The sequence below is a fragment of the Ostrea edulis genome, chromosome 3 (genome assembly GCF_947568905.1).
Source record: "Ostrea edulis chromosome 3, xbOstEdul1.1, whole genome shotgun sequence".
NCBI classification, from domain to species: Eukaryota; Metazoa; Mollusca; class Bivalvia; order Ostreida; family Ostreidae; genus Ostrea; species Ostrea edulis.
In genome coordinates, this window is record NC_079166.1 from 26,719,800 (window position 1) to 26,744,939 (window position 25,140).

Below are 25,140 nucleotides of genomic sequence, written 5' to 3' on the forward strand. Positions count from 1 at the left end.
CTTTAATTCAAGTTTGAGTTCCTGGCCTGCTATATGTGCTAAATATCAAGTCTGGTAATATCATTTTATAATATACTCTAAATTCCTACAAGGCGTCTGTAGTACAAACCTAGAGTGTTGTTATTGTGACTGGTACTTTCGTGGAGCTTTACTTTAATACATAAGTGATACAGCGTGTGTTTATCACCTGAAAGTACAACAGATGCCTTGCCGTACTACCTGGTAACTTTACATAAAGTGATACACCCACGTGTGATTTTACCTATGAACAAAACAGAACTAGGGATCAGAGGCACTGCTTCATTATCTGTGATTATATCTCATTGAGCCACAAGAGAGTTGGATGTAAAATTTAAAACCAAACAGTTGTTACCATGGATTTTCATCAGTGAATGAAATGTTTCACACATTATTGATTTCAAAACAATGACACATATCAGAATGCTATTTAAGTTTATGAATGATCATGTAAAGTTTTAAGACATGGTTGCAAATAAAAAAAAATGTTAAGCGTGTTAAATAATCCAAATATTTTCTGAGTCAAACCTATCTTGTAAATACCATTAATTATGCTGGAATGTAGCATACTTCCTCATTGCTGAATTTTCGTCATTGTGTATTGATATAAAGATCAGGATTCAACCACGCAGTGCAAGATGTTTCTACACAACGAATGGTTTTACAAATGATTTAAACAACTATCTTTCAAATTGGTCTTTCGCATAAAAAATAAAGAAAATATGATAATAAATGAACGAATAGGTAAAAAGGAGATTGATAAAATCTCATGACCAAGATTGAAAATTCTACATCCTAATACTTTAATGAAATTACATATACTCAATTCATCAATGGATGATACATATTTATAGAGTTATAACTGCATACACATATATCATATTACTTTGTATCAAGAAAGGATCATACGGTCATAAATTAATTGTTTGATTTGCACATATTTTTTGTAGCTTATTTCATACTATTGATAATGTACTAGGGTTATGTATAATTTTTCTCAATAGCAAATCTTGGGCTTCAATTGTTGTGATACACAAGAACTCAATAGCAAAGAATGCATAAAGGACACTATAAAGATTTCTTAACAACGATAGTCAGGAATGTATAGAAGAACAAAGTTTCAAGTTTCATACCTTACGTCATAATTTCATCTGTGAAGTTGAAAAATTTTTCTGAACAGAATTCCGTCTTATATATAAACTTCTGTGTTATGGATACACTACAAACGATACTGAAGTTCCCATGAAAAAGGTATCAGCTTTCAAATTAAGTAGAGGATTGCATTGGCGAGGTATTATAAATATTTTGGAATTTTTAATCTTAGCAAAGCAGTCTATGACACCATGAAGTATACCGTACTATTGTGTTTCTGTATTCTTCTACTGGGAAAATCAAAGACGGACACGGTGCATCCAACGATTCAGAGTATGTTTTACATTCTTCCTATCAACATTTACTATGCGGAAATTTAAATCATGATATATGGATAGCTCCGTTTACCTGATCAGGATATAGGGCTCACGGCAGGTGTAGCCGGTCGACAGGGGATGCTTACTCCTCCTAGGCACCTGATCCCACCTCTGGTATATCCAGGGGTCCGTGTTTGTCCTACTATTTATTTTGTATTGCTTATAGGAGTTATGACATTGATCACTGTTCGTTATCTTCACATTTCATGATTTTTTTAAATGTCAGCTTTCGTAAATTTAACATTTTTCATGGTATTTTATACTCATCATTACACTTTCATTCGTACAACCATCATAAAATAAAGTATTTTTTATATTTGAAACATTACAGAGAATTTACAACAGAAACTGAAGAACACTCAGTGGTTGTGGAGACTCGCGGGATCCCACATTAAGAGTCTCCACCCCGTCTCCTTCAATGTAAAAGTTGTTTCCACTTACAATGTTACTGCTCGGATGTTTGAAAAGAAATATCTAAAATGTAAGTTTTTTTAAATAAAGAATTTGAGAGGTTTTTTCAGAATATCTGTAAGGGGAAATGTTGTAATATCGACCCTTGTGTTCTTATTTCAATGATTTGTGAATAGATTTCCTGCTTGTGGTCGTTCAAAACTTGGACAAAAAGCAACGAAAATATAGTATCATTTCATGATTAAAATGAATGTTTAAACAATTAAGGAAACTGAAAAATGAATCAATTTAATGAAAATATATTTCGCTAGATTTGGATGAACTAAACAACATAGATAACAGTTGCTGGCATAGGGACCATCATCATATAAATCTGAAAATAGCTAACTAGGATAAATCATGTGCTGAGCAAATTACATTATTTGAATTGGCTTTATAATGCAACAATCCTAACCCCTTCCTCTTTTATTTGACCTTTCGTGTCATTTAGGGTGGGGGTAGCGGAGATGGTTACGTTTACTTATTCATATTTCGTTCTTTGTGTTGGTTATATGTAACGCACTATATGTTATTTTGTTTGATTTTGGATTTTACTTCTAGATTTCAAATAAATATAACGTTTTTATTTTATCTAATATTTTTTGCCACCAAGTCAAGTACAGAGACTGTGCAGCCATATTGAAGAAGAATCCCTATAGAAAGAATCTGAACGGAGTGTATACGATTTATCCGGATCTTAAAACAAAGAAGCACGTGTATTGTGACATGACAACAGAAGGGGGCGGATGGACGGTGGGTAGCCTAGCGGATACTCATTTTATTCTTAGTTATTAATAGTTCTAAATCAATCCTTACTAAGCGATCAGTAATGTATTATGAAATACATAATTATGCAGTTTTTATTTGATTGCGTGATAGAAATAATGTCCTCGAATAAAATTTGGGGCAGGGCATACTACAATTCTATCAAACATAGAAATTCATTTTCAGCATTTCTGGATTCCAAGATAAGTTTTATGTGGAATTATTAGAAAGTTTTAGTACCACGTGCATTCCAACAACAACTTTTATTTCTAGGTCATCCAGAAAAGATTAGATGGGTCGACGGATTTCTACAGGGACTGGAGAGCTTACAAATCTGGATTTGGAGATCCCAGGAGAAATTATTGGATAGGTAATTATATATCTGAACTTCTAAAGTCTTATATTTTTCCTTTTGCAATTTCGAAGCCAATACTAATAAAAATAGTGGTAACTAAGCTGTGTGAACTGTGCGCCGCTATATCAAATTGATAACATTACTATTGCTACAACAAAATAGAAAATCTTATTTTAAATAGACATGGGTTGCTCTATAAAATACTGCTACAACCAGTTCTACCCCCACCCCCCCAATATTAACTGGTGTTGATAATTACTACACTGAACAACCAATGACATGGAATTTGATACTTAATATCGTTGGTCTTATTTCGTAGATTTCAGCATATCGATTAAATTTGATCGCAGGTTACCAACGCTCACCCTTCATTCTAACAATGTACATCTATGTGCAATGTATGATGCAAATGTGATATATACATTGTCTAATTATATATACGTGTTTCTGTTATTTGCTGTTATGTTACCTCTATTTACATAGTTAGTGATAGTGTATATTATGCCTATATTTGTTTTGCACAACAAAGGGGAGGGGACACCTGGAGAAGGGAATCGTGGGCCCAAACAACAGGCACTGGGATTGTGAAGCTAAAACGTATTCACTTTTGATCTAAGTTTTTATAAAAGAAATATTGAGTAAAAAAAATGAGACTTTGATCAACACAATGAACTCGTTAAGCTACTCAGCCCAGGATCTGAGTAATGTGTCTACAGTCTATGTATTTTGTTTACATTTTGATATTTTCATATATAATAGCAATATAAGTATGATGTTGTAGTGTATGATTTTATCCTACGAGACACTTAATCGGTTTGAACATTTAACATTGATTTGGCTGCCAGATAAAGAGTCTCTCAAACTGATTAATTTTAAATCATATATTTTATTCTTTTAAAAGGACACGACGTCCTACACTTGCTGACAAAGTCAGGTAACCAAGTCCTCCGTGTTGACCTTCAGAAATTTAGCGGTCAGAAGGCGTACGCCAAGTATTCCAGGTTCTCTGTTGGTGACGAAAGCAGCCAATACAGACTGACTGTGTCAGGATACAGCGGCACGGCAGGTTAGGCCACTGTTCATGGTGTATTTCTAGTTAAACATTGATAATCACTGGATCCAGTTGGATTGATGTATTCACAGAGTGTATCAGTAACAATACCACCGTACTTGTATAAACTTTCATTGATAAAGTTCATAACATTCCTTATGTTATGTTTACCTGATCAGGACATAGGGCTCACGGTGGGTGTGACCGGTCGACAGGGGATGTTTACTCCTCCTAGGTACCTGATCCCACCTTTAGTGTGCCCAGGGGTCCGTGTTTACCTTAATTACTTCGCGATACATGTCCTCGTTCAAAACTATCCAAATTTAATCCGAAACCATATTTCAAATTAAAACTGACACTTTATCGTTTAAGTATACCGAATGGAAATATACATATATGGATAAAACTACTTCTCGTGAGGTTAAACGCGGGATCGTGAAACCAAGATCGTGGTATCATACATGTATGCACACCATAAAAATAAAGCTTGTTTCACATATCTATTACGTACCTAAATATCCGCTCCTTAATCGTTGATTGGAAATACCGCTTCTGACAAATAAGTTTAAAGGGTTCAGCAGTCTCATTTAAAGTCAGCATTTCGTGAATTATATGGTTGTTTTCATCTAGTCTACAAATACAAGCTATTGCTGGATCGAATACTGTATGGAATGTTTCAAACGGATTGTTAGAATGTTCTTTGCATACTGATTTTAACTACGGATTACTTGGTTTACCTGAACAAGATATAGGACTCACGGCGGTTGTGACTGGTCAGCTGTTGTTGTCTTCTCATCCAAGTCAACTGATCTCACATCTAGTATGCCCTTGGGTCTATGTTTATTCTTCTTTTACTTTTATATTTTTCGTTTAGATAATAAAATGTTTTCTTTGTTTCATTGGGTGATGAAGGTAGCAAGACTTGCAGAACAAATTCATAACCCGCGTTAACAATGATTGCTACTTTCACCACTCGATGAAATAACAAAGAGAGAAAGACATTTTATTATCTATACAAATTTATATTCTTATGTATTTTTTAAAAAAAAAAACTAGATATTTAAGTACTAAATTATCATATGGTTGACCCATTCGTTACGTTAAACGGAACAGTCAATGCACCCGTTGACCTTGATGCCGCTCCATATATGGTAATGATTGCACAAACAGGTGGAACTAAAATCTGCATCGAACCACAGGCACCTGAAGTATGGATTATTACTACTACCCCCTCCCTTTCATAAATTTTTTTTGGTGGCAATAATTTCTCTGAAATGTGTTAATTCCCAGTCTATCTCATCCCTTCTATAATAAAATGAATTTTATTAAATACCGGTAGAAGGCCAATCTCTAAAGCTTCCAAAAAGCGTGAAACGATTACATGAATCGAAAGAGGGATGAGATAGACTGGGAATTCACACATTGCAGAGAAAATATTGCCACCAAAAAAATTATTTTAAAAAATGGGGGGGGGGGGGGGGTAGTAATATCCATACTTCAGGTGCCTGTGATCGAACTATTTTGCAACAAACATACATTCATTGTTGCAGATGAAGGCAATGTCAATTTCAAAAGAAATATAAGAGGAAAGATGCAGTGAATGTAAATATTGGACTAGGAGATTCATCACTTGCTAATTTATCAACAGTATACCCATAACGTAATAAAGTGCGTTAGCAACTGAAGTTGAAATGTCCAGAATTAATCCCGTAGTAAGGCTTTCGGTCTCTGCTAACTGATTATTTACTGCTATGTCATCAACAAACTTCAAGATGCTTGTTAGTATTATACTATGTCGATTTTATTGACTGGGAATTCCGACAAAAATGAAAGTAGAATGCAGATATCAAACATTATACACGAGAGTATAGACTGCGCATCACGCCAGCGTACTTCATGACGCGCACTACCTCGTCACCCTAGCTCTTGATTGTATTTTCAAATTGAAATTTTAAAAATCTTCTAGTTATACTACAATAGGATGTCCTAGTCATAGCCGAGGTTACTATTTATACTACAATAGGATGTCCTAGTCATAGCCGAGGTTACTATTTATACTACAATAGGATGTCCTAGTCATAGCCGAGGTTACTATTTATACTACAATAGGATGTCCTAGTCATAGCCGAGGTTACTATTTATACTACAATAGGATGTCCTAGTCATAGCCGAGGTTACTATTTATACTACAATAGGATGTCCTAGTCATAGCCGAGGTTACTATTTATACTACAATAGGATGTCCTAGTCATAGCCGAGGTTACTATTTATACTACAATAGGATTTCCTAGTCATAGCCGAGGTTACTTCTACTTCAACTTGGATATGTTTTGTTTTTCAAAAACGTCTTGGGTGGAATGCAGTTTAATACAGTAATTCAAATAAAACTTTTCTAAGCATGCATATCGGAAAGTTACTCAGCTTATATTAATGTGTGCTGTTTGTATTATTTATTAATTCAGGGGACAGCCTAGCCTATCACAACGGGATGAAATATTCTACCAAAGATCACGAAAATGACAATGATGTAACACACTGTGCCAGGTATTACAAAGCAGCATGGTGGTATAACAAATGTTATCATTCCAACCTGAATGGACAGTATGCAAACTCCGCGATAATCAGTACCAAGTACATTGCCTGGTATCAATGGGGAAAGAAGTTCGAAGCACTGAAAAGAGCATCCATGATGATTCGACCTCGACAATAAATACAGATAGTCAATAAAGCTATATACATGAATGTATACAGTGTTTTGTAATCTTTATAATGATCAACTGTATCCACTCTGCTGTGGTTAGTACTAAGTACCTTAACTGGTATTACTGGGGGGGGGGGGGGGGGGGGGGGGGGGGGGGGGGGGGGGGGACGAAGTATTGAGAAGAACCTGCATGATTATCCAACCTCGACAATAAATACATACTGTCAATAAAGCAATAAAAAAGGACGTAAATAATATTTTCTAATCTTTATGACCACATGTATTCATACATTGGCTTCTCATTGGTTTTGTAAAGCCTGTTTACCTTCCAAAGAGCAATACTCTGCACCGAGGTACATCGGTCAAGTGCATATTGGCGTAAATCTAGATGTAAATGAAGTTTAGCCAATCGTTTAAAACTATGGACGGAGATGAACAGTGAACACCATACCCATAACATTTTAAAGTTATTAATCTCATCTTCCCTATAAAAAGTAAAAAAAAAAATATAGTGCAAACATAGAACCCTTGGAAACAGCAGGGGTGGGTTCACTTGTTATTGAGTGACAGTGTCTTAAACGTGGACTTTTAATTTTGCACTTAGAATTTACACACGATTTATAAGCATAAACTTGTCCTGTCTGTTGGTGTGAACCAACATAAACCAACAAATCAATCATTACATCAAATAAATACGCACTCCAAAAACATAGATATAAAAAAGTTCAATGCCAATAATAGAAATAAACCAACGACCTTAATACGGAAAATTTCTTGTGAACTTTGAGAGGTCCTATAGTAGGAGTATTATTATTATCATATTTTGATTGCACAGGAAAGAGGAAGATATCGAACAGTGATCAATCTCATAATTCCTATAAACTATACAAACCTGGATATACCAGAGGTGGGATCAGGTGTCTAGGAGGAGTAAGCATCCCCTGTCGACCGGTCACACCCACTGTGAGCCAAGAACGGTCTAACAATCGCTATGAGACACGTCAGATAGCATTTGACCCAATGATAGGTTGTATTGGCAAACAAGATCATTACAACAACCATTGGATTTGCAAAATGCTGATTTGGAACGAGACTGTTGGAACCCCTGAAATGTCAGAACCCTGTAAAAACAGTGTCAGCTTCTTGGTCAGTTGCAGAACGCCGATTCGTAAAAACATCTGTATTGATTGATTCTTTGAATATTGTTTAAGGTCCGACTCGAGAAATTTTCACTCATATGGATACGTCATCATTGCCGGCGTAGGACTGTAAAATGTAGGTCTATGCTCAGCGCTTGCCGCCTTTGAGCAGGGAGGGATGTTTATCGTGCCACACCTGCTGTGACACGGGACCTCGGTTTTTGCGGTATCATCCGATGAACCACCCCATTTAGTCGCCTCTTACAACAAGCAAAAGGTACTGAGGATTTATTCTAACCCGGATCCCAACAGGACTTGTACTGATTTACCCAAAATTTTACATGAAAATTCAGTATTTTGGACTAAATTTCAAACATTTGATCCATAGCCCCTACTTTTATGGGATCAGGTGTCTAGGATTAAGCATCCCCTGTCGACCAGTTACACCCGCTGTTAGCCCTATATCTTGATCAGGTAAACGAAGTTATCCGTAGTCAAAATCAGTGTGCCAGGAATGGCCTAACAATCAGTATGAAACACGTCAGACAACATTTGACCCAATTGTATCTTTATAACCACCATAGAATTTGCGAAATGCTGATTTTGACTACAGATAACTCCGTTTACCTGATCAGGTTATAGAGCTCACGGCGGGTGTGACCAGTCGACTGGGGATGCTTACTCCTCCTAGGCACCTGATCCCACCTTTGGTGTGTTCAGGGGTCCGTGTTTCCCCAACTGCTTATAGGAGTTATGAGATTGATTACTGTTCGTTATCTTCACCTTTCATTTAGCATTAAGACAAAATATAACACTAATGTTCTATATGTAAATACAATTTCCCTACGTGCAGATCTTCATAAAATCTCCTTACCGGATCTGCATGTACATGTACTTGAAGCAAAAAGAAATACATGATCTCATTCTTTATTCAAATCAATTGAACATTTCCTCAAGTCCATCACTCAGAAAATGTCTTCCAACGCTAACAAATACTAGTTGCCGTACTGATTTACAGTTATGTATAAATACAATGCATTTCATGTCTATTTTCTATATCACAAACACAACTACTATTACAAAGATTGTATTGCACTATAGGTCAACTCCACGACTCATCTTATTCAAAACCACTGCTGTTTTAACCCAATATGTAGATTATTCTCTTTCCACTATCTATCAATAAACTATCAGTATGCATTGTTTGTAAAGAGACAATAAGATGAACATACAAAATCATGGGACATGTCAACAGTTCTTTCAAATGTCTCTGACTCGGCATACAATGCACTTTTGCTGATTTAGCACTTTTTGTGTCTGTTTCTTCCATTCAAGCTCCACCTCAACACAGAATGACAAGTTCTCTCTAATGAGTTCTTGAATTCACAGAATCTTGTAATCTCATATGCATGATATAATTGTCTAAAATCAAATTTTAGATAATTAAATCTATAAACGACTTATTTTTAAAATGGCAATGAAAAACTGTTCTGGATTTATTTTAAAATCACTCTAACACATGGATCTAGCTGATCTCCGAAATGTCACATCCTCTGAACACATGTCAGGTGTCCAGGAAGGGAATAAAATATTCATAAAACGTTTTAACTATACTGCATCACTTATAGCACGCGATCACACGTTAAATGTGTTGTAAATGTGTATTTTGACACAACAAATGAAGTCTTTGGAATCATTTCACTTTTCCATTAAAATTCTGAACAAACTCCAGCTTCACAACACTTTCCTACACAGTGTCTTTATAAACAACCATTAGCTGTGGTCTCCTGATGTTATCAAGAGTTGTCATAGAGCTGTAAATCCAATTTGACCACTACTTCACCCGAGGAGACCTCGTGTAATAATAACCGCTTTGTGATTGGTCCTTTACGTGTTTTGGATTCTTCTAAAATTTCATTCACTCTGACTTCAGTTCGTCCCAAGAAATCTGCGAATAAAGAGATAATGTTAAAGTCAGATTAATGCAAACCTAAATTCTCATTTACAATAAATTACAACATTTGGTTCCTGAAAATTGTGACAACAATTTATAATATTGTTTTACTTTACTTCCCATATAGCACACTTACTGTACAGTACATTTCCAATCGGCCAGTATTGTGATGAGAATTCAATACCTATGTCAATGTAGAAACCCTTAACATGTATATGGCACACATGTGTAAATTGTATCATGTAGTTATAATGTTTAATTGTTAATTTGTATAGGCCCCCTGAGGGCCCTTGATTGGTGAATAAATAAATATAGATATATGTAATCCAATATTTCATTATTGTTTAAATACATGTTATTAGAGACATGTTATGTGTGTAACATCACATGAACTGTTAATTCTGCCTGTAATGATAATATTAGGAGTCTATACTATACCACCTCCAATTCAATGAAAAAAAAAGTTATTTTAATAGGGGGTGGTATAGTTATATAGACCCCTGATATCATTATTACAGACAAAATTACCGGTTCTGTTGTAACATATAAATTGAAATTAAGGAAACACATTTTTTAAAGCATCAACTTTAAATTATTTTTCAAACAGAAATTTAAATTCCATTTTTTAATTACATCAGCAAATGACCGACGGTAAAGAAGAGTTAAGGAAATTATTGAATTGTGTCGTTTATTCCTCTGAAGAATACTGCACATTTCAATAAACTATAATACACGTATGTAGACAGTTTCTATTGAGATTTGAATTTATTAAGATATCAGGTAGCTATTTAAAATGAGCTTTTAAAGCATGAATAAATGAAACATCAAGCTATAATAGTATATACTGTTTGGGGGAAAAGCCATATATTTACATCACCTACATTGTTGTTCTCTCTTATTAAAGTTTAAAATAATTTATGAATTGAGCTATGTTATTATATTCAGACCAGTGGCGGATTTAAGGGGTTCCCCATAAAATTTCAAATTTAAGGTAAATCGTGGTCTCTTGCTTAATAGAAAAAGTGATCGATAAAAGAAGCAATAATTTCTTCCACTCTCGGAGAAATAAATGACATTATTTTTATTTATTGAATTACTTTATTGAGAGAACTTAAATTTGTTCCAAAAACCCTTAAAATTTGCGAAGCCCTATAAAATATGTAAAGTCCAGGAGCTTCAGGGGCTGAAGGGGGCGCCCAGACCCCCTACCTCATAAAGTTGCCCCCCACCCACCGCAATTCCTGGATCCGCCCCTGCACTAGACAAAGGGTAGGTCTACATGCATTACATATTTTTTTCAGCATGTATATTGCATGTATAACTTCTAGATTTCAACAGTGCATTGCAGGAAAGCAATGCCATGTATATTTTGTGCATTGCTACTGTCGTCTGATTCAGTATTTAAGACAATAATATAATGGCGTCTTCAAATTCACAGAGTAAAATCACAGGTGCTTTGTTCATAATATATAAATACACATCTAACCTCATACATGCATGTAGATGTGTATTCATATATTATGACCAAAGCACACATGAGCAAAATCAGTAAAACAAAATCTAATTGGACGGCTGATGAAATACAAGTGCTAGCATCATCAATTCGCGAAAATAGTGATATTCCATTTGCAAAATTTCCTAGTGATACTTCGGAGAATAAGGGAATCTAGAACGAAATCACCAAATAGTAAGTAGCCTAGTCTTTCCAGAGTTGAAATATACCAAAGGTTCAGATGAATATTAAATTTATTTAAAAGGAAAGAATGCTTAAACATTTGTTGTTGGAATATAGCACCCCACCCCCCACTTCCCCCAAAATTTAAAATGAGGACTCAATATGTAGTCATTACCATCTATTATATATCATCATCATAACTGAGGATATAGAAATTGTAAATTATAGGTCAGTAGATACAATTTCTTTTTTTTTTCTTAAAACTTTGTTGATAGGAAGGAATAAATCTCTAGACAGTCAACATTAATGTTCCTTGATTGTAAAATAGAAATATTCTAAAATATACATGTAACGTAATACGTTCCATGATTTTTGTATAAATAAAGTCAAATTTCAAAAATTTCAAAATGAAAGCTTCCAATATCATCATCAGTTATACATGTAAAGTAGCTGCCCATAAGTTTGTTCGCAGAAACATTTTTTACTTCTACATATTTCATACAAAACAGCAATTTTTCAAATAGTAGGTGTGACTTTATTTTTTACAATAAATTAATGCAATGGATTTCACTTTGAAGCAGAATTCTTTGAAGTTTATAATGATAGGAATTAGATATTTCTGATTTGGAATTTTTTTTAAATCATAATTTGATTCGGAGTAAATTTGACCAGTCTCAGAAAACCCTTTCTCTTCTTATCTGCCGCTGCCAGAGTTGCTTCAAAATCAACATGTCGCCATTACTGGTTTAGTTGTTTACAGACTAAGCATTACACCTAGTCATGAGCAGGCCTAAATTTGAGCCATAACTTTAGTCGGGTGCAAATTTAGTCTGTCTTATGAAATGCAACTTAGTCCGGTTTTATGATTTAGTCCTGTTTTTAAGCCCAACTAAGCTAACGCCTGGTGAAATGGGACCCAGGTGTCTGTTATTCATTTATTTTTACTGATAACTTGATGAAAGTTTTGGTATTAATTGTATCAATCATAGCATAATTGTATGTCTTCTTTGTAAAATCGAAGAAACTAAACTTTGTTATTATAAGGGATATGATACAACCTGTTAAAACTCAGTCCAAAATAAAGATTTTAATTGGTGTCATATACTATACACAAAATATGTAGTTTGTTTACAGGAAGACAATTTATAAATATCAAACATCGAGTGCCTGTCCCCATTTGTTACTACTATTTTATCTGAAGCTTACGACCCATCCGGGTAAGCACACCCCCTACTTCCTGTGTAAGGGCAGTAACTGTAAAAATGAAGGCCATTGGGAACGCATGGTTACAGCTGTAAACTTTAAACTTACCATTTGGCGAAAACAGATCTCTGTCGAACACAGTAATACAAAGGACATCCTGCTCTAGATCCTTGATCGTGAACTGCATGGAGGCATTCCAGCGAGGGTTCAAGGTCGCATTGATGACCTTGGTTTTGTGTTCCTGTACCCCCATACTCACTTCGCAGTAAGGATCACTCTTTCCTGAATCAAATTTTACATGCAATCATCAACAGTCCAGCAAAGCATACCAATATAGCAAATATTCAAATAACAAATTTACCCAATGCTAAAATATATCAACATCTTTGAAAATTGATTCTAAAGATTTTTTTCTTCGTTAAAGATACTTTGTCTTATATGGTACTTTTAGTCAAAATAGAATAATATTATATATTATTTAATATACAAAGCTGAAATTTTGTAGTTTTAGAAATCCTCTCCATGTTATGCCTTAAAAGTTGTTCCTCTGTGATGCAGTTGTCCCCCTTCTCTTTGTGATTGATTAGAATTCATGCCACATAATGAAACTAAAATCTCTAAATAAATTGTGACTTTACAGTATACAGCCGACTGTGTCTATAACGTTAAATAAATTAACCCCCAATTTAACATGTTAATTTAACGTTAATTCAATGTTCGGCATAATTGGCTGTGTATATATGCGCACATTGTATCAAATGAGAAATTGTGGTGAATTAATTTTACCATTGGCATCACTGGCCTGTAAATCACAACCCTCCAACAACACCACCAGTAACCGACCCACGCCGTTTATCTTGCGCACTGCATTATGGGTAGTCAACATCATGCACAAGAAAGGAAACAAAAAAGAAAAAAAATGTGAAAAACATACATTTTGGACTCAAACAACATGCATCAATTCTACAAGGCTGTGTGTGAACTCAGGTTGAAAAGCGACTTTTAACTACGTACAAATCTTTCTCTATCCATCTGGATTCTAGGTTTCATGCAGTTCAGGGAATAAATTGACACACTCACTAGCACTGATAAATTTCATCTAACATCTAGCTTATTCAGGGATTTGGTAAAAAAAAAAAAAAACAATTTCTGTTAATGCGAAAAGAGATTATAGAATGTTGATTGACATCGTGTGGTCAGTCATGTGTGACCATTTTGTGATCAGTCTTGTGTGACCATTTTGTGATCAGTCTTGTGTGACCATTTTGTGATCAGTCATGTGTGACCATTATGGAAGTCCCAATACACTGCATGCAACCTATACACTAATGATACTATGGCACTGACACTTCTATCATAATGCAAAGTGTCACACAACACATTTCTAACACTGACCTTGAATTTTTCAAGTGACATTGAAAGCAGGACACTTAGTTCAGATCTAATAAATAATGATGATATTTTTAGAACCACAGCTCATGTCTCACAAATAGTGTACACACCAGCTCATCTCAAATTGTGTATTCAAAGATTGAAAAAGTTCACCTAAGTGAATTTATCAGCTAGCATATGTGAAACAATCACAAATAAATCTTCAGTGAGATACTTTTATTACATCATATGCCAGCTGCCTTTTGCCTTCGCACATGTACCATGCAAGAGTGGTCAATACAGGATTAAATCCTACCATTAAATGAGGTCCATATCCTTAATCCACTTAGTGTGTATTAGTGTGTGTAAGGGGTGGGGGTGTAACGAAGATAACATAAAAAACTGCTTGGATTTCATTTATTTCCTACGTCCTAGACTGGGTCACTAAAACCCAGTACATAGGCAACCATCGTCGGAAACCCACAGTTGATTACGCATCGTTCCTCTCTCCATCACATAAGAGAGGAATGAAGCGTAATCAACCTTGGGTTTCCGACGATGATAGGCAACTCGCTAGTGAATAATTCAATGTGTTAGAGAGCCTACGTCCTAGACTGTGTCACTAAAACCCAGTACATAGGCAACTCGCTAGTGAGCTATTTCATGTGTTAGAGAGCCTACGTCCTTGGCTGTGTCACTTGAATAAGAGATTTTAGGGAACTAAGAGGAGGTTGGCCGTTTGTGAATGCTCCTGTTCTATACATATAGACTATTCTTTCCCTACATCATTATCTGTCAGAGAAATCTGGCCAATGGTTCAATGATTTTCACTGTACGCTAACATTTATTTGACAATTATATGCATCTGGAGACAGACTCTCAACATAAATTCTAACAAGCTTCCATGCAATTTTGTCCACTATCACGAGTCACTTTGTCATATTATCTGTGAAAATTTGCTCTAGCTTGCAGCTTTTGCATGGTCACTGAATCTGGTCCAGAAGTACCACAATGAACACTTTGTCAAGGCCAGCCAATGAAAAACATACTCGTTTCCACTATTACATCTAAAATTATATCGCTATTTCAGGAAAGATATTGATATTGAATTGCATATTTTGAAATATATATTTCAATCAAACTGTATATTCATTTGAGATAATAAAATAATACCTATCATTATAATGACACATTGCAGGCTTTAATCAAATATTCATATTGAATATATTATCATAATGACTGTTAAAACTGATTTAAAATTAAACTGTATATTGAAATAATGAAATGCGTTCCTTTAATGTCACATACAATAATCATTATAATATGTATGCATCAATATTCTAATATACATATTGATTTAAAAAAAAAACGCATGAAAAATGAAATTCATCATCATAATCTTTCCTTAAAAACCAATACATGTATCATCAAACAAAACGAGACAACATCAAAACGTGACAAGCCTGGAACAGTCCTAGTTGGATGATTAGTAAAACCAAGCTAACAAAGGGAGCATTCCTTCTGCTGTGATTAGTAAAACCCGAGGATCTCACTAAGAGGGGCACCTTACCGTCCGCTGTTGGGGAAAGGTTAATCCCTTCCTGGATTATCACCAAAAGCCTACCCACCATGTGGGATTTCTGCCCCACTGTGGAGTGTAGAAGCAAAATATCAACTCAGATCAGATACTAAATCTCTTACTCACAGATCAGACACTAAATCTCTTACTCGCTATACTCATTATAAATTTACAGGTTTACAATCAAAGCTCGACACACAAACTCTGTGTCATAAACTTAAGTGAAACAAAAAGCATCCCGTAATCTGACAAAACATGTTCACAGAATAATAGTTTTATGAACTCTATAGGAAGGGTGGGGGGATTTATGGACTGGGATTTGAACCAGGTGCTCTACCCACTGAGCTACCCACGTCGATTCCATGGTCCATATAGCCCTAACTACTACATACATGTTGTCCTGTACAAGGGCCTCTCATGTTATGGTCATACCATTAAATGCTGTAAAGATTTAGAATGGCACAAAGAAAGAGTTGGCTCTCTGCTAAAAGATCCAATTATTTCCCACTTAATTATGCTCATAGGTAAAATTTTGGATTGCAAAAAGGCTTTCAAAATCTGAATTGGAGGTGAATTTTTTATTCAGAACACCTAAAGGCTTTGCCATAGCTTGAGGAAATCTTTCTAACATTAACATAACAGTACAAGAGCACTATCAAGATGTGCTTGTGAAACAATACAAGTATGTCTTAGTAGTGGCCAACTGGTCATGTCAGATTGTCTGAACATTTCAACTTTCACCCTGATCTAGCAGATAGCTTTGTTTATGAACTTTCAGTTGATGTGTGCATATTTCAAAGGTTATCACCCAACCAGAGAGAGTCAAAAATAAAAAGAAAGAGAACAAAATCAATGTATCCCATTCTTCTTTCTATAATGAATATAAATAAAATCAAAACACCATTTTTATGACTGTAGTCTGACCAGGAAAGACAATTAATTAATACATAATGATTCATGCTGCAATATTTACTTACAGTTAAATAGTTTCTCCCTCTTTTTCTTCTCAGTGTCCAGGAAAAGTTTGGACGCAGCGTCGATATGCCTTACCCAGGATTCTCTGGAGGGAGGAGTTTAGAATTAATATTACAACTCTGTGTTGAGAACATCAGTCAATTTACAACTGTATAGAAACTCAATCAAAATAGTATTCACATATCTAACTCTGAAATAAAGAAAAAACTATTCACATCGGATTATGTCATACGCAATCACTGACTATAGTGAGCAAATGTCATGTTCAATTCACAAAATGTGCATCTTCTTTTCCAACATTCCCTTTTCTCTAAGTAATTCTACAAGGAGATAAAAATCATCCTAACGCCCCGATACAACAACTTTATTATAAGTATGCTAATGTTTGTGTTTTCTGGGTTTAGTGTTGCTTGTACCAGAGCTAAATGATTAATTAGCATTATCACGATTTAAAACTTTCTTCTATGTATGATAATGTATAAATAAAGATTTCTATCTCTCAGTGCAACCATCAGTGAAATATTTTAGCGAACCTTTCGGTGAGATTCGGGGCCTTTAGGTTGTAGACACGGTCCACGTGAGACACCTGTAACAGACACTCGCCATCATCCTCACCTAATCTCCGCACCATCACCTCATTCAGGAATATGGGCTGTCGAACACAGAGAGGAGGTCATCAATAACGATTAGCGTATTACAGTAGATATTGTAAAATAATGAACACAAACCAAATAATACATATACCACACCTGACGTATATATATTTCTGAGTTAACATTATAATTCAGTTACACCTTTAAAATTTTGCAATCCATGAATTCATGTCAAAATAAAGAATGTAAATATATGTTTGAATTTGAATTAAAGAAATTGTCCACTAAGGTTGCATCATGTTCGTACATTTAATATTGGTACTGTGAGGCTGCACATGTCCTCTACTAACACATTTCCAAATTAATTAAAACATGACGAGAATCCTGCACTTCATGCTAGATTATCATTGTCTTGATATTATAGTTCACCATCGACTTATTAACATTTCTACTTACACTTTTATACATTTTGTACTGGGCTTTTGTTTTGAAATCAAACAGGAATGATGAGGTAGCACTACTGAGGGGTGTGGCTAATAGCAGGAAGTCGTTAAACAGGAAGGTGAACAATTCCTTGTGACCTTTGGCCTGAATGAGACATCAATTTGTTAATATACAGTATATACGTTGAGTAAAATTCATTTGGATCAATGAATCAAAGTGATTGATGGCTTTCTGTCTTTCAATAACATAAGCAAACAAAATTTACACGAGATTCAGAAATTCAATGTCACAGATCATTTTCAACTACAAACATCTAACAATTTGTTCCTTTTCATAATCTTTATAAAATGACAGAAAATGAACACCTGCAGAGACTTTTAAAACCATATTCCTGCATTTATAAGTGCTTTTACTGGATTAGAAATACTCTGTTCTTTGTGGCTATCAAATTGTCTACATTAGCATTTACAAACTTTCTTTCTTATCATACCTTATACAGTGTTCCATGGTAAAGTAGTTTTCTCGGTCCGAGGCAGTTAGTCACAGAATTAAAAATCAGCTTCTACAATCATGGGTAAAGTTTTCAATACATGTACTAACATTATCAAATTTAATATCGAAAACTTAGCTAGAATTTCTGACAGTGGTGCAAAAGATACTTTAAAGTACACACATGGTCTACACACAAATACCCCCCCCCCCCCTTATTAATCTACAGTGAACACATACATATTGTACACCTTCACAGATATTCTCTGTAAACATCTTGTCTAATTCCTCCTCCTTCCCTTTTCGATGTTTATTTTTTAGACCTGGGAATTTCCCTTTAAGCTCTAGACACTAGTGTTGAAAAATCGGAAAAATTTCATAATCGATAATCAGTCATAATTGGAAGAACTGTATCAATCAATGATCGATATAATTGGTATTTACATGTCGTTGAAAAATGTTTATTATTTTGGGGATTATTTCTATAAATTTAGTTTTATGGATATGTGCAGTATACACACTAGCTGGTGTCACTGAATTCCCACTTTTCAATGTGGAGTCCACTCTGACTCTCCCCTGCACATGTCTTGATATGAAAGTGGGATTAACAGTCAGACGAATCTCGGATTAGATATTAATTAGTGTACATTAACAGGCGACAATTGATTATGAAAAATAGAACCGATAATCGGGATCAAAGAGCCAAAAACAATCAACAATCGACTGTCGGTGACAATCGTTTCCTCACTACTAGACACTGACCTCCTGTAATCCCTCACACAATCGTTTCCTCACTACTAGACACTGACCTCCTGTAATCCCTCACACAATCGCTTCCTCACTACTAGACACTGACCTCCTGTAATCCCTCACACAAGCATTTCCTCACTACTAGACACTCACCTCCTGTAATCCCTCACACAAGCGTTTCCTCACTACTAGACACTGACCTCCTGTAATCCCTCACACAATCGTTTCCTCACTACTAGACACTGACCTCCTGTAATCCCTCACACAAGCATTTCCTCACTACTAGACACTCACCTCCTGTAATCCCTCACACAAGCGTTTCCTCACTACTAGACACTCACCTCCTGTAATCCCTCACACAATCGTTTCCTCACTACTAGACACTCACCTCCTGTAATCCCTCACACAATCGCTTCCTCACTACTAGACACTCACCTCCTGTAATCCCTCACACAATCGTTTCCTCACTACTAGACACTGACCTCCTGTAATCCCTCACACAATCGCTTCCTCACTACTAGACACTGACCTCCTGTAATCCCTCACACAATCGTTTCCTCACTACTAGACACTGACCTCCTGTAATCCCTCACACAAGCATTTCCTCACTACTAGACACTCACCTCCTGTAATCCCTCACACAATCGCTTCCTCACTACTAGACACTGACCTCCTGTAATCCCTCACACAATCGTTTCCTCACTACTAGACACTCACCTCCTGTAATCCCTCACACAATCGTTTCCTCACTACTAGACACTGACCTCCTGTAATCCCTCACACTGGACATGGTTCTGCATCCACTCCAGTTTGTCGGAGTTTTCACGTTCACGTACGCCCTCGTTGACCTGGCTACAGAGTTCCTCTGCCTTACTGAGGGCATCTTCCAGGTTCTGGCGGTCCGGATGATTCTCGGGGGTGTATTGTAATATCTGAAAATGTTCCATCACTAATCTGTGTACAGAATTGTATTCGTTTTCTTATACATACATTAATATTATACAAGTACACTATGTTTTTCTACACATACATGAATATATGTGGTTTCCTGAAAAGTTGGAACATAAATTTAATCTTACACCACTGGCATCTAAAAGTCATTCACAAATCTTCACATACAGCACCATCCTGGCAGTGGAAGCTATGGTGAGACATTGAATTTACACATGGAGTAGTTTGCGTAAGATCATTACTCACTTTCTGGATCATCAGTGGGTACTTCGTGATCCTCTGCATTGGTTTCAGCAGGAAGCTGCTTAAAGGCATCCCTTTTGTTTTGGGATCTTGAACACATTTCTGTAATTAGTTTATCATGCATTTTATTACAATGTATATACTCATCAATAATCCGTGTTTTCATACCCTTAAATTCACAGTGCGTGCTCCGATTTTCCGGGCCTGGAGGTTATAAAACTTTTTTGAGCACGTTTTCATACTCAAATTCTGTGTTCTAAATCGTACTCACATTTAAAAGCGAAGGTTATAAAACTTCTATAAAATTATTCTCACACTCAAATGGAGTACATGCTCAAGATTTCTCGAGTATGTTTTGAAGCTTGCTCAGTGTTGTACTCAAAACAAAAATGGCTGAGTTTGAGTATGAGTACGGTAAAAGTTTTATAACCTCCAGGCCAGATCCCAGAGACGTCACAATGAATCAACGCAGATTTTGTGGAGAATGATATAGCATATCACAAACAAAACTGCATACACAAAAAACAATTTCACTGCATGTTTGTGTTTTTGATAATTAGGAATACATTCATTATCTTAGTAACATACATAAGGGGGAAAATAATAAATTTATCAATATTGTACTACAGGAACTTGATCTGAAGAGTTGGATTAGGTCGAGTTGACAGGCATGGATCATTTGATCAGATTTGTGTCTCATTTCATCTAATGATCCGCACCTGTCAACTCGACATGATCTGACTCTTTGGACCAAGTTACTGTAGTAATAATATATATGCATTTTTCTTCATTCAGAATGATGCAATCTACATTTATTTCACTGTTTCTTTGTTCACCTGTTTTGCATCCCATTCAGGAATTTTTCACTCATGCTGAGACAACAACAGCTTTATTGTGAAGTGCCACAAATTCCCATTTTATATACAGGGGAACCACGTTACTATGTTTCTCATTTGTTTACCATAAAATAACGCAATACATTTGGCAGCATAATAATCATCACTCAGTAAATCCTATTATCTGTAATAGAGGAGGGAACGGTGACATTTCTTTTTTCTGTTTCCTTGTTTTCAGGATTTGACACTTGAATTCACTTAAAGCTTATCTTAAATGTCCATATTACTTTGTCCTTCTAAAAACTAGAGTAGGATTTTAATACATTTTGTTTATCCACATGATCTGCATCTGACACGCAAGTGGCATTGCCATGTAAATGTCTGTTGACGAGTGTTCTCACAAATAGTCGACCACGTCTTGGACGATCATTTATGGACCCTGTTTGGTGGTCCCTCTTATCAATCGGGTTATCGTCCAAGTGTTAAAGCATCTAGCTACTTCCCACTGACTGATACCTGCTTGCACCATACCGAGTGATGGATTTCACATCTCATTGCTTAACTACGGCATTGTTTAACATTTTCATTTTTTGCAGTTGTACTGTAAGTGCATTTGCCATCTATGTTTCACGATGACAAAACTGATTTTGACCTTTTCGTTGCTTTTGAATAGCGTCTGGAATATTTCGTGCAGTGCTACTCACAACATTTAAACAATTAGGAGGAGTGACATAGGCAGTCAAAATCTCAGAGGCGCGACTTATGGAACAAGCCGAAGACTTCGCCACTTACAATTTCTCACTTTTTACCATAAAAACCAAACAAAATGATTATTTCTTTTATGTTTTCTATTTATATAATTGACCAAATAATACTAAGCATTAACAATTGGAAATAAAAAAAAAACAATTGAAACAAGAGGTACTGTGAGCAATGCTCACTAAGAATACCCCCCGCTTACCCCAATCTCCCAAAGGGTGTTTGTTGGTAATAGGTATAAACTACCTCTTTTCTGAGTGTAAAAAACAAATGGCATGACAAACCGAACCATATTGCTACTTCGATATCCAGTGCACGTGACCTTTGACCTTTTGACCCCAAAATCGATAGGGAACATCTTCATCCCATGGGTAGTCCATATGTATGATATGGTGACTGTAGGTGGAAAGGATAACGCTTTAGAGCCCGGAAACCATATTGCTACTTCGATGTCCAGTGCGCTTGACCTTTGACCTTTTGACCCCAAAATCAATAGGGAACATCTTCATCCCATGGGTAGTCCATATATATGATATGGTGAAGGTAGGTAGAAAGGATAATGCTTTAGAGCCCGGAAACCATTGCGTCTACAGATGGACGGATGGACGGACAGACAGACGGACAACCCGATTCCAGTATACCCCCCTCCCCCACAACTTGTTGCGGGGGGTATAAAAAATTCGTAAAAAATGCCGGTGGACCCGCTCTTTAAACATCAGGACGGTGGGGGCTGGGATTTTAAAATAAGTTTGAGAAAAAAATCATAAATTTTCCATGTCTAGAAAAATTAAATGTTGTGTTTTTATAGTCTGTCAGCATATATATGATCAAAATTAATTATATTGAAAATACACCAGAGAAATCTTGTCTCCATCATTTCCCTTTGTGAGCTACCTTTTGGATTTCTCGGAACTCTGAACTGTTCTCTGTGTATCGCTGAATCAAAGCTGCAGCATTTAACTGGCAGCTGCAAAACCGGATGTAAGGGGTCATGTGGGGTATCTGAAAATAAAAAAGTCAATTAACTAGAGCTACATAACATTTGTTCACCAAGGAAGCTAATAATGGTTTTAAAAGGTTTAGGTTTCTACTCCGTATGAAAAGAATACAAACATTTTCACAGAGGACATCGCCAATAATCTGGATGACCTGTCCTTTCCCACACATCTTCTTTCTGACTCGTACAGACCTACAAAAAAGGGGGAGGTAACACAAGGTAAGCAAGTAAATATTAATAAAGGTAAAATTAACTCAGTATTTATTACTTGCATGTAGCTCAAAATCAATGCATTTCTCTTTAATATATCAAGGCAAATGTAACCTTATGATTCATCTGCATTTTATTGATATGCTAGGAAGAACAGGATTTAATATACTGAATTTTAATTTCGAAAATTTGACAGTAGAATTTCTAATGAAAAACATTCTTATATCAAAGCTGAGTAATTCATTTTGAATCTTCTGATTGAGAATATACTGATTAGAACTTTTAGACTAGCTAGTCTGTAACAAACTTCATAGAATTTGGATTTTATAGATCTGTAAATTCTGTGCAAAAATTTTCAGCATGGATTTACAGAGTTTCTTCCCTTTTTGAAATTTATAAAATTCTGCTTCATCTATAAAGGTGAGCAATGTCTTTCATGGCAATTATTAACTAACAGTTTCTTTTCCTGAAAAAGTTAAACATGAATATTTCCATTTGCAATTGTTTTTAACATTTTCCTATTTCCTGTTTCATGAAAACTAGAACAAGAAAAAATAACATACAAAATGTTGTGACTTGTTCAATAAATTGTTATCTGGGTAAGACTTTCTATTAATTGACTTAAGGTAATTCCATCCCTCTAGAATTATAGGTTCAATCTTATATTTGATTGTTGATTTTTCAAATAATATATCTTAGTAACAAATAAAAATGATAAAATAAGTATGTTGCAGTACAATCTTATTAAAATCAGATCCTATGGTCTGCAATAATAGATTGCTACACTAGTGTAGCGATCTACGTGAGCGCATCATAGGATCTGATTTTAAACAGATTGGTTGAGGTATTAATAAATGTTTTATCAATTAGCACACATATACCTGTATCAACATTAGAAAATTGCAATTTTCCTTAAACAGCATTATCAAAATTTCACAAAAACTGGTTCAAACAATATAATGGTATTCATAACAATTTCACGAAACTGTTCCTTTAAAAATATACAAAATGTTTGTGAAAAATAAGGAGAAATTTATTGCACAATGGACTTGATAATAATTTAATGAAAACAGAGTTATTGCCCTTGGATTCAATATTTTGAAACATATGATTGATTATTCATATCTAACTTAAGACTTTTGAAATATATTATGGTTAACAAGGTTTTTTACAATAACTATTGAAAAAGACTCCAGCAAAATTTATGTTCCTGTTATGCATAAGTCTTGTTAAATAATTGACTTTGCGAAATCTTATGACATCACATGAGGGAGGAACTGTGTTAAATCTTTAACTGATCACACTTACTTGAGGAGTTTATCATTGTTAGCTGGGTAAAACTTTAACACTTACTTGAGGAGTTTAGTATTGTTAGCTGGGTAAAACTTTAACACTTACTTGAGGAGTTTATTATTGTTAGCTGGGTAAAACTTTAACACTTACTTGAGGAGTTTAGTATTGTTAGCTGGGTAAGACTTTAACACTTACTTGAGGAGTTTAGTACTGTTAGCTGGGTAAGACTTTAACACTTACTTGAGGAGTTTAGTACTGTTAGCTGGGTAAAACTTTAACACTTACTTGAGGAGTTTAGTACTGTTAGCTGGGTAAGACTTTAACACTTACTTGAGGAGTTTAGTACTGTTAGCTGGGTAAGACTTTAACACTTACTTGAGGAGTTTAGTACTGTTAGCTGGGTAAAACTTTAACACTTACTTGAGGAGTTTAGTATTGTTAGCTGGGTAAAACTTTAACACTTACTTGAGGAGTTTATTATTGTTAACTGGGTAAAACTTTAACACTTACTTGAGGAGTTTAGTACTGTTAGCTGGGTAAAACTTTAACACTTACTTGAGGAGTTTAGTACTGTTAGCTGGGTAAGACTTTAACACTTACTTGAGGAGTTTAGTACTGTTAGCTGGGTAAAACTTTAACACTTACTTGAGGAGTTTAGTATTGTTAGCTGGGTAAAACTTTAACACTTACTTGAGGAGTTTAGTATTGTTAGCTGGGTAAAACTTTAACACTTACTTGAGGAGTTTAGTATTGTTAACTGGGTAAAACTTTAACACTTACTTGAGGAGTTTAGTATTGTTAGCTGGGTAAAACTTTAACACTTACTTGAGGAGTTTAGTATTGTTAACTGGGTAAAACTTTAACACTTAC

General features: G+C 35.3%; 2 protein-coding genes across 9 annotated transcripts in view; one reads left to right on the forward strand and one right to left on the reverse strand.

The window, feature by feature from the left end:
* LOC125673511 (uncharacterized) overlaps window positions 1–6,854 on the forward strand; it is a 40,050-nt gene extending 33,196 nt beyond the window's left edge. Inside the window, exons 9-14 of the mRNA XM_056160836.1 lie at window positions 1,293–1,443; window positions 1,819–1,968; window positions 2,551–2,690; window positions 2,976–3,072; window positions 3,959–4,123; window positions 6,571–6,854. Coding sequence (XP_056016811.1) covers window positions 1,293–1,443; window positions 1,819–1,968; window positions 2,551–2,690; window positions 2,976–3,072; window positions 3,959–4,123; window positions 6,571–6,818 — 951 coding nt within the window. The 3' untranslated portion in view covers window positions 6,819–6,854. The remainder of the gene's footprint in view (window positions 1–1,292; window positions 1,444–1,818; window positions 1,969–2,550; window positions 2,691–2,975; window positions 3,073–3,958; window positions 4,124–6,570) is intronic.
* Window positions 6,855–8,862: 2,008 nt separating this feature from the next.
* Window positions 8,863–25,140, reverse strand: part of LOC125673483 (intersectin-1-like) — a 70,793-nt gene continuing 54,515 nt past the window's right edge. For 4 of the 8 annotated variants that reach the window (XM_056160313.1, XM_056160311.1, XM_056160312.1 and 1 more), the window contains 12 exons: window positions 22,884–22,959; window positions 22,665–22,772; window positions 20,179–20,277; window positions 19,746–19,913; window positions 18,233–18,304; window positions 17,755–17,886; window positions 17,239–17,357; window positions 16,708–16,790; window positions 15,722–15,799; window positions 13,567–13,644; window positions 12,889–13,062; window positions 8,863–9,896 (listed from right to left, as the gene is read on the reverse strand). In XM_056160313.1, the coding sequence (XP_056016288.1) occupies window positions 9,745–9,896; window positions 12,889–13,062; window positions 13,567–13,644; window positions 15,722–15,799; window positions 16,708–16,790; window positions 17,239–17,357; window positions 17,755–17,886; window positions 18,233–18,304; window positions 19,746–19,913; window positions 20,179–20,277; window positions 22,665–22,772; window positions 22,884–22,959 (1,339 nt within the window). In that variant the 3' untranslated portion in view covers window positions 8,863–9,744. Of the gene's footprint in view, window positions 9,897–12,888; window positions 13,063–13,566; window positions 13,645–15,721; window positions 15,800–16,707; window positions 16,791–17,238; window positions 17,358–17,754; window positions 17,887–18,232; window positions 18,305–19,745; window positions 19,914–20,178; window positions 20,278–22,664; window positions 22,773–22,883; window positions 22,960–25,140 lie in introns of those variants that run through there. The other 4 variants (XM_056160316.1, XM_056160314.1, XM_056160315.1 and 1 more) reach the window with 3 other exon arrangements.